This window comes from Canis lupus, chromosome 8 (assembly GCF_011100685.1).
Source record: "Canis lupus familiaris isolate Mischka breed German Shepherd chromosome 8, alternate assembly UU_Cfam_GSD_1.0, whole genome shotgun sequence".
Taxonomy (NCBI): domain Eukaryota; kingdom Metazoa; phylum Chordata; class Mammalia; order Carnivora; family Canidae; genus Canis; species Canis lupus.
Window position 1 is genome coordinate 72,738,198 of NC_049229.1, and position 8,365 is coordinate 72,746,562.

The 8,365-nt window shown below is 69.7% G+C and overlaps 1 protein-coding gene across 1 annotated transcript; it reads left to right on the forward strand.

Annotated features, from left to right (window-relative positions):
* The first annotated feature begins 4,671 nt into the window (after positions 1-4,671).
* On the forward strand, positions 4,672-7,979 carry ZBTB42 (zinc finger and BTB domain containing 42). Its single transcript, XM_038545988.1, has 2 exons — positions 4,672-5,083; positions 5,392-7,979. Exons 1-2 carry the CDS (start codon positions 4,672-4,674, stop codon positions 5,868-5,870), a joined length of 891 nt encoding a protein of 296 aa, XP_038401916.1. The 3' UTR covers positions 5,871-7,979.
* The last annotated feature ends 386 nt before the right edge of the window (positions 7,980-8,365 follow it).

Genomic DNA, 8,365 nt, shown 5'->3' on the forward strand with positions numbered 1-8,365 from the left:
CCGGGGGGGGGGGCGCAGCCGAGGTGACCCTCAAAGGCCCGAGGCACGACCCGGCCCCCCCATGGGGCCTGGGACCCCGGCTGCAATGCGCGCCCGGGACACGGGGGCTGCGGAGGGAGGGGTCCCAGGCCCCCGGGCTGCAGAGCCACCTTGCCCTGGGCACGACCCTCCATCCCTGGCCGCGCCTTCCCAGAGCTGCCCGTGGCCCCGAAGCAAGACACCGACAGCTCTACAGGAGCAGATGGGGGGCTTCCCACGGTGACAGCGGGACAAGCGGGCCCCAGGGACTGTGGCGGCTTCCAGCGCACACCTGGCGGGCGGTGCCTGTCCTGGGCTGGGACAGACACCCAGAGAAGGGCTGTCAGAGGGCAGCCCAGGCCCCTGCCCGCCACCCAGTGGGGCCCCGGCCTCCCACAGTCCACCGGGCAGGGGTGGGCAGCGAGGCGCGGGCGAGGCGGGAGGACACTGCAGATGACCCCTCCCCGGGCCCTGCACTCGGCTAGAGCCAGAGATTTCTCCAACAGCTGCCCCTCCCCCCACCCCTGAGGCCTCCAAGTCTTAGCGATCCTTTTGTGAAAGGAAAACTCCGCGAGTTACGCTCCAGGAGCGTGTGTTCTGTGGGGGAGAGGGCCACTTCGGTTCCTTATCCAGGGTCAGAGTTCCGCCCGGGGGAATAGATACTTCATCTGGGTCAGAGGCAGGTGCAGCCCAGCTGAGCGGCCAGCAAAGCACCTACACCCAAAACTGGGGCTCCTGCCAGACTCCTTGGGGCTGAGGGACAGTCATAGTCCTTAGAAGACTCTCCCCTGCTCGGGGGGACGCTCACCCCTCATTCCTCCTCCTCGCTCCCCACCAGATATCCCACATCTGTCCTTCCCTTACCCTGCAAACCTTCCCCCTGACCCCTGGGACTCCCACCTACCCACTGCTGCCCCAGGAAGGGTGTCCGTACCCGCCCCCCCCCCCCCCGGCCACGCACGCTGTGGAGAACAGGGTGGGGGTCAGTGGTGTCCGGCAGCCCCTGGGGAGGGGGGTCTGGGAGGGCGCCCTCTCATGGAAGATGTGGCGACTCCCCAGCCGCTCCGGGGCCCAGTGGCCGTGAGAGGACAGGCGTCCTGGCCGGGAGGCCGCACCGCCGTAGTGCTACTGTCCTAAACCTCCGGCTCGTTGGCCGCCGGCCCATCTCCAGGAGGCCCCCCTGCCGGCTCCGCACGGAGCTCCGGTGCCCACCAAGGGCCCAAGACGTGCCGGGAGCCCCACGCCCGTTTCTGCACCCCGTGTGAGCCTGTCCTCAGACCTCCCGGAGGGAGAGCAGAGCGCTCCCCCCCAGGACACCCCCTCTGCACCTCAGGTGGAATGGCAAGACGAGGCCCCACTCCTGTCTGCCCGCCCCGGCCCACGCTGGGGCCCCTGGGGATCCCTCGGCCAGATGTTTCCAACAAGAAGTGCTGCAGCAGGGCCCCGAGGAGGGTGGCTGCCTGCCCCGCCAGAGCTCCGCGGCCTCGGGCCTGTCACCTTCTGCAGCTGCCAGCCGTCGGGCTGCCTGGTCTCAGCAGCAGCTGGAGGGCGGGGCCCGAGGGCAGCTCCCAGGCCAGATGGCCGCCCGGCCAGCTGCGTCCAGGGAGGCTCCGCCTGCGGTGGCCTCCTGTCGTCCTCACGCCCGGGGACCTCGCGGGGCCAGAGAGGGGATCCAAGGGCTGCGGAGGGGGGCACCTCCCGGTGCCATCTCCCCGGGGCTGCCTGGGACGGCTCCTCCTGGGCAGTGGGGGGTGGGACAGGGGCACCCAACTCAGACCTTCCCACCTAGAGGCACAGGGGCCCCCTCTCCCTGTAGGGATGCCCCTCCTCTAGCTCACGCCCAGCTGGGCTGGCCTCTCAGCTCCCACAGGCAGCGTCCGAACCTGCTGCGGCCCCTCTCCACGCCCCACAGCCTCGGTCAGGGCCCCAAGGAGCACTTTGTCCCACTGGCCAGGCAGGACAGGCCAGGACACCCTGCCCGCCCCGGGGCCTCCCTCTGGGCTGCCTGGGGAGCTGTGCACCCAGAGCCCCAGGAGGGCCGGCCTCCCTCCTCGCCTCCGCGGCCTCGGGGGCCTCACTGGGGAAGCAACCCTGGACAGGTAGGGCCGAGAAGCAGCCAGGATTTGGTGGGCCGTCCCTCACGGAAGCCGCCACACTCACTCCAGAGACCTGTTCTGAACCCCTGTTTTGCGCCGAGCCGCCTCGTCAGCGTCAAGGATACGGCGGGAAAGCCGCGAGGTGGCGCGGTCACTGGACGCGGGGAGCGCTCTGGAGAAGGCCAAGGCCGCGGAAGGAGAAGGTGGGCTGGGGCGGCGCTCAGCTGGGGTGGTCGGGGAAGGCCACTGTCTGGGGGGACCCATGGGAACGCCGGGGACTGGGTGCCGGCCCCGACAGCTCTTCCTCCCACTTTGCAGATGAGGATCTCAAGGTTCCAGAGGGTCGAGAGCGGTATGCAAGGCCGAGGGGGGGCAGGGGGCAGGCTGAGAGCCAGACAGGACCCCAGGGGCCAGTCCCACCAGGGTTCACCTGACCTCCTGTGAATTCGGCTCCTCCTGCTGGGAGCCTGCTCCAGGGGGGCCGGGAGGGGGGCTGGCCCTCCTTGAGGTGGGGGGAGGGGTCAGGGGTCGGGGTGGCCAGAGTGGATGCACCTTGGGAGCCAGGGCAGTCTCCATGGCCGAGCGCCCTGTGGGTTCAGGGTTCCAAGGGTGCTTGCCAGATTTAGGAAAAGAAAACTGCAGGATGTCCAGTCAGATTTCAACTTCAAATGAATACGGAGTAATTTTTTAGTGTAAAAATGTGGCTTTCCTTGCCATAGACTTGAGATACTAGCTGCGCTGCCCTAGTCCTCAGGTCTCCCACCCTAGGATTTGAATAGGACCCCTGGGTGGCTCTGTCCCTCCCACCCCACAGGTGCCACTCCCTCCTCCTGAGGAGCGGGCTGGAGGCCTCCCCACTGATCCACAACCTGGGGTCCCAGCCTTCGCAGTCCAGCCCCTCCGCCAGCACCTCCTCCACCCTAGTCCAGGCCTCTGTTCCACCTGCCACCCACCCCTGGCTGGGTTTCCTCTTCCCCAGCCCATTCTCCATCTGTGGGGCTGCGGGGCAGTGCCGGTGGGATCTCAGGAGACCATCGGGATTCAAATCCTGATTCAGGGACTTACTGCCCGCTGGTGGCCGCTGACCTAACTAACCTCCCCCGTCACACCAGTGCCATCACGAGAGCACCTAGCTAGCCGGGTCGCAGTGAAGGGGAGCTGCGCAGCGGGGCGAGGTGCTCCATCAGGGCAGCCCCTTTAGATCATTCCCCTGGGAAGAGACTGCCAGAGACTACCGGCGGGCCACAGTACGTCCCACCCCTGGGCCCCAACTTCTTCAAAATCTTTGCTTTCTATTTCGCTCAGGTTATTTCCGTCTCCCCGCAGACCAGGTGTACCCTGACACCTTTGGGGTGCTCTTGCACCTTGTCCCCAGGATGCCAACTCTGCAGTCCACAGGGTCTCCCCCTTCCTAAACACTTTTGTGCCTGTGCTGGACCCTCGGGCTCTCGGGACTCCTCCGTCCAGGCGTGTGGCACCCTCTCCGCCGGGTCTGCTGACAGGTACCCTGTGCCCGAGGCCCTGGGACACGCAGCTCAGGGCGCCTGCCCCCCCCCCCGCCCCGCAGACCTTGCACTAGGGCTCCCCTGATAGGGTGGGGACCCCAGTTCTGGATGCCGCGGTGGAAGAAGGTACGAAATCAACCGCATTCAAAAACAGGCTTTGAAAGAAGAAGGGGTGTCACGTTTGCAAAATTTACGCCCCGCTCCGAGTGTCCCCCCCTTCGTCCCACGGCCAGCGCCCCGCGAGGTGCGCCCTCGGGTCACAGCCCCGGGGGGCCCGCAGAGGAGCGGGCCTCGGACGCGGTTCCTTCGCCGAGGGGCGCCGCGGGGTCCCGTGGGGGGCCCGACACCCGGCGCAGGCGGCAAACATCGCGAGAGGCCCCCTCCCCTCCCCGCCGCGCCCCTCGCCCCTCCCGGCCCGGTGCCCCAGCTGGCGGCGGCCGGGCCCCGCTGGGCGGGGCGGGGCGGGGCGGGGCGGGCCGGGAAGGGGCGGCGAGGGTGACCTCAGCGGTTCCGCCGCTCCGGGAAGGCGCTCGGCCCGCCCCCTCCAGCCCCCGCCCCGAGTTTCGCTCTCTCCGGGGCGGGGCGCGCGGCGGGCGCTGTCTGGCCGGCCAAGTTGCAGCGCGCCCCGCCCGCGCCCCTCCCCGCCGGGGCTCGCCGCCCGGAGCCCGGCGCACCGGGGCGGCTGCGGGGAGGGCGCGCACCGGGGCGGCTGCGGCGGCGAGGTGAGCGCGGGGGCGGGCGCCGGCTCCTCCCGCCCCGCTCCCCGCTCCCCGCTCCCCGCTCCCCGCGGCCGCGCTGCCATAAATGGGGCCGGCGGCGGCGGCGGCGGCGGCGCGGCGGCGGCGGGCGGGCGTCGGGGGGCGCGGCGGCGGGCCCCGGGGTGAAGTTCAGCGGCCGCCCGGGGGGCGCGCGCACTTGGCGCCCCGCCCCGCGGCCAGCGGCGTCCGTTGGCTGCGGGTCGAGGCCTCCCCGCCGCGGGGCAGGTGCCGGGGGCGCGCGGCGGGGCGCGCGGGCTGCGCGGACGCCCCGTCTGCGCGCGCCGAGGCGGCGGCATGGAGGTCCCGGGGCACGGCGCGCGGCTGCTCGGCCGCCTGCGGCAGCAGCGCCAGCAGGGCTTCCTGTGCGACTGCACCGTGCTGGTGGGCGCCGCGCGCTTCCCGGCCCACCGCGCCGTGCTGGCCGCCTGCAGCGTCCACTTCCATCTCTTCTACAGGGACCGGCCCGCCGGCAGCCGCGACGCGGTGCGGCTCAACGGCGACGTGGTCACGGCGCCCGCCTTCGGCCGCCTGCTGGACTTCATGTACGAGGGCCGCCTGGACCTGCGCGGCCTGCCGGTGGAGGACGTCCTGGCCGCCGCCAGCTACCTGCACATGTACGACGTCGTCAAGGTCTGCAGGGGCCGGCTCCGGGCCGAGGGGCGCGCGCCGCCGCGGGGGGAGCCGGAGCCGCCAGCCCGCGCCCCGCGCCCCCAGCCCGCGCGCTCCCCGCAGCCCCGCGCCGCCGCCGCCGCCGCCGCCGCCGCCGCCGCCGCCGCCGCCGCCTCCGCCGGGGCGCGCGCCCTCCCTCCGCGAGCGCTTGTTCCCCCCCCTTCCTTCCCCCGGGGACCCGGACGCGTCCTGGACCGTCGCTGAAGCCCGCCCGCGGCGGGAGCCCGGCCGCCCCCCCGCGCCCCTCCAGCCCCCGCGTGCGGACCGCTTTCCAGGGGCAGGAGTCCTCGGGCTCGTGTCGGACTCTGTAAGGCGGCTGCTCGCCACAGCCGCCTCCCCCCTCAGCTCTGTCTCGGGGTTCGCGCTGTTTCGTTTCTTCCTTTTGGCGGCTCGGGCTTCGGCGGCGGGCGCCGGGGCGCTCCCTCGTTCGTCCGCTGCTGTGCCCGCTGTGCAGCAAGCTGTTGCCCGGCGCGCACGTGCTGCAGGGGCACCTGAGCGCCCACTTCCGCGAGCGGGAGGGCCCCCGGGCGCGGCTGTCCCCCGACGGCCCGGCGCCCACCTGCCCGCTCTGCGGCAAGACCTTCTCCTGCGCCTACACGCTCAAGAGGCACGAGCGCACGCACTCGGGCGAGAAGCCCTACACGTGCGTGCAGTGCGGCAAGGGCTTCCAGTACTCGCACAACCTGAGCCGCCACGCCGTGGTGCACACGCGCGAGAAGCCGCACGCCTGCCGCTGGTGCGAGCGCCGCTTCACGCAGTCCGGGGACCTCTACCGCCACGTCCGGAAGTTCCACTGCGGCCTGGTCAAGTCCCTGCTGCTGTGACCTGTCCCCAGGCAGGGCGGGGCCTCGCAGGCGGACCCTTGGGGTGGAGGCCGCGGGAGGGGAGCTGGGGAGCGGGAGGCGCCCCTGTGCCGCGCTCCCAGCAGAGGGACCGCTGCTGCCCCCACCGCGGGCGGCTCAGAGCTGGGGTCACCCTCCTGCTGCCTCGCTCCTCCCCCACCCTCGGGCGGACTCCTGCTCCCAGCTGTGCCCTGACCTTGAGCACTGTCTTCCTCTCCATCCCTCCAGCCAGTGTCCCCTCTGTCACCTCCAGGGGGTGTCCCGAGGGCCCTGAGCCCCGGCCCAGGCTCCTTGGCTTCAGAACGCGCTGTCGTCCTCCCACGGGGGGGCTTTCCTGACCACCTCCCTGACTCACTCGGGCCTTCCCTTGTGAGCCTGGCACCGTGCTTGGTAGGGAAGGCACACATCGCAGAAGCTGTCAGCGTGTCCCAAAAAGGGCACTCGGGTGGAACAGGCCGCTCCTGGTGGGTGGCAGCAGGAGCCTCCCGGGGAGGCGGGCGGCAGGGCGCAGAGGCAGAACCAGAACCAGCCGGAAGCTGAGTGGCTCTTGAGTTCCAGGTGCTGGCGTGGGACGTGGGTCCCCCAGGGCTCGGATCCTGACCACACTTCAATTCCGTCCGTGAGAGGAAGTCGCAATTTGGAAATGATTCTCTTCAGACGCGGAGAGCTTCCCCTCCCCGAGGTTGCCAGATGTCTGCCCGCAGGCGTCGGGCCGATGGGCCGTGCTGCCTCCCTGCCTGAGCACAGGGTCCGGGTGCCTCTGAGCACCCCGGGCGGCAGGGGCGGGGGGGGGGGGGGGCTTGGGTCTCGCAGGCTGCTACTGGGCTGCTGTGGGCCTCACCCTGACGTCGCTGGTTTGCCTGCCTCCCTGCTGCGGGTCATTTCCAAATGCTGCTCTCTACTCGGGTGATGTTTGCGGGCTTTCCCTTCCCTCCAGCGGGGCTGGGTGACAGCAGCCATCCAGCAAGGAGGCGATCAGCTCCTGCCGGCCTGGGGTCACAGCCCCCCGCTATCACCCACAGCTTCTGGAAGGGAGTGACCTCTGCATTTGCAGTTGGTGGCGGTCACCCAGCAGATCTTGCTGCCACAATCTCTGTGATTAAGACAAGGGGAGAGGGCAGGCGGGGGCTTGTCCCAGCTCCTGGGGGTCTTGCCGGCGACAGAGCGCCCCTGGACTCCTGGTATCCACCAACTGGAGGCACTGAGGACAGAGTCCAGCCCAGTTTAAGTTATTTTCTCGTCTCCTGGCAACACTTGATGTCATATTTATTTGTCTGCCTGGTCTGGAGTGGAATGACCGGCGGCCTCACAGCAGGTGCACAGAAGGGGCTGGCTCCCTGCGCGCCCTCGGCTCCCCTGCTGTGTGGGCAGCCCACCCTGCGTGGCAGGGCCTCTCCTGGTGCGTGGGGCTCAGAGGCCCTGGACCGGCTGCAGACCAGAGAGCGCCGGGCAGGGGATGCCCTGGCGCTCAGCCCACACCTCTGGAAGGGCTGCTGGTACCTCGCACTCTGTCCTGTACTCCGTGGCCAGGTGTTCCTGTGTGTGCGTGTGTGTGTGTGTGTGTGTGTGTGTCCAGCGAATGCCGAGGCCGAGCCATGCCCACCGCCCCAGCGGGCAGCAGGGAGACGTGGCGGCGGCCCTGGTTTTCCCCGGGGGTTCCATGGGGAACTCTCCCGTCCTGACTTATCAACACTGGATTCATTGTCTTCTGCAGTTACTGTGAAGTTAATGTAAAGGGAAGTGGTTAGTTTTTAACTTGAGAACCCACACAGTCCAGACGAAATCTCTATTTATGTATTTAACGCACACAGTGCGTGGGCACGCGTGGTAGAGGCGCGCGGAGATGCAGCCCGAGGAGAGCCTGCCGTGCGGGGGCCTCGGGGCCGGCCCGCCCCGTGTCCACGGCCTGGGCTGGGCAGCTCCCAGGGACCCGGGGACACTTGCTTGTGCTCAGCGCTCGGCGGGCGGTTTTGTTTGCACGCGCCCGCCTGCCACGGCAGTCTGGAAGGGAGGGCTGTCTTCCTGTGTTCACATCATCGTCTTCATGACAGTGCTAATAAAGTCCACCCCAGGTGGAGGTGGCCGGGATTATTCCTGGGGACAGGAGTGTGTGCCTCTCCAAGCGTGTGCGGGAAGTGTGGGCACCGCTGGGGGCAGAGGAGGCCCCGGGGGCAGGGGAGGGTCCCAGGTGGGAGGCAGCCACTCTGGGGCCCATGTCTCAGGTGGCATCGCCTGCTGTGCCCTGTGGGGGGGTGGGTAGGGCAGGGCTTTGGACAGGTGACACACCCCCTTTCCTCAGGCTGCCCTCCCTGCCCTGGGGGGTGCAGGATGCAGGCTGAGACCTGGTGAGGTGGGCAAGGCTCAGAGGGGACGTGTCCCTCCTGGCCCAGCCCTCGCATGGGGACATGAAGCTGGTGGCCCTCTGGGCACTCCCTTGAACTGTGCCTTTTTCACCTGGTCCTGGCCAAAGTGTCCTC

Bases quoted from the DNA above. Each gene is read 5' to 3' on its own strand.
- ZBTB42 (XM_038545988.1), top strand. From the start codon at position 4,672: ATGGAGGTCCCGGGGCACGGCGCGCGGCTGCTCGGCCGCCTGCGGCAG. The intron at 5,084-5,391 runs GCCCCCAGCCCG...CTCCCCCCTCAG, and splicing joins GCCGCCAGCCCGCGCCCCGC to CTCTGTCTCGGGGTTCGCGC.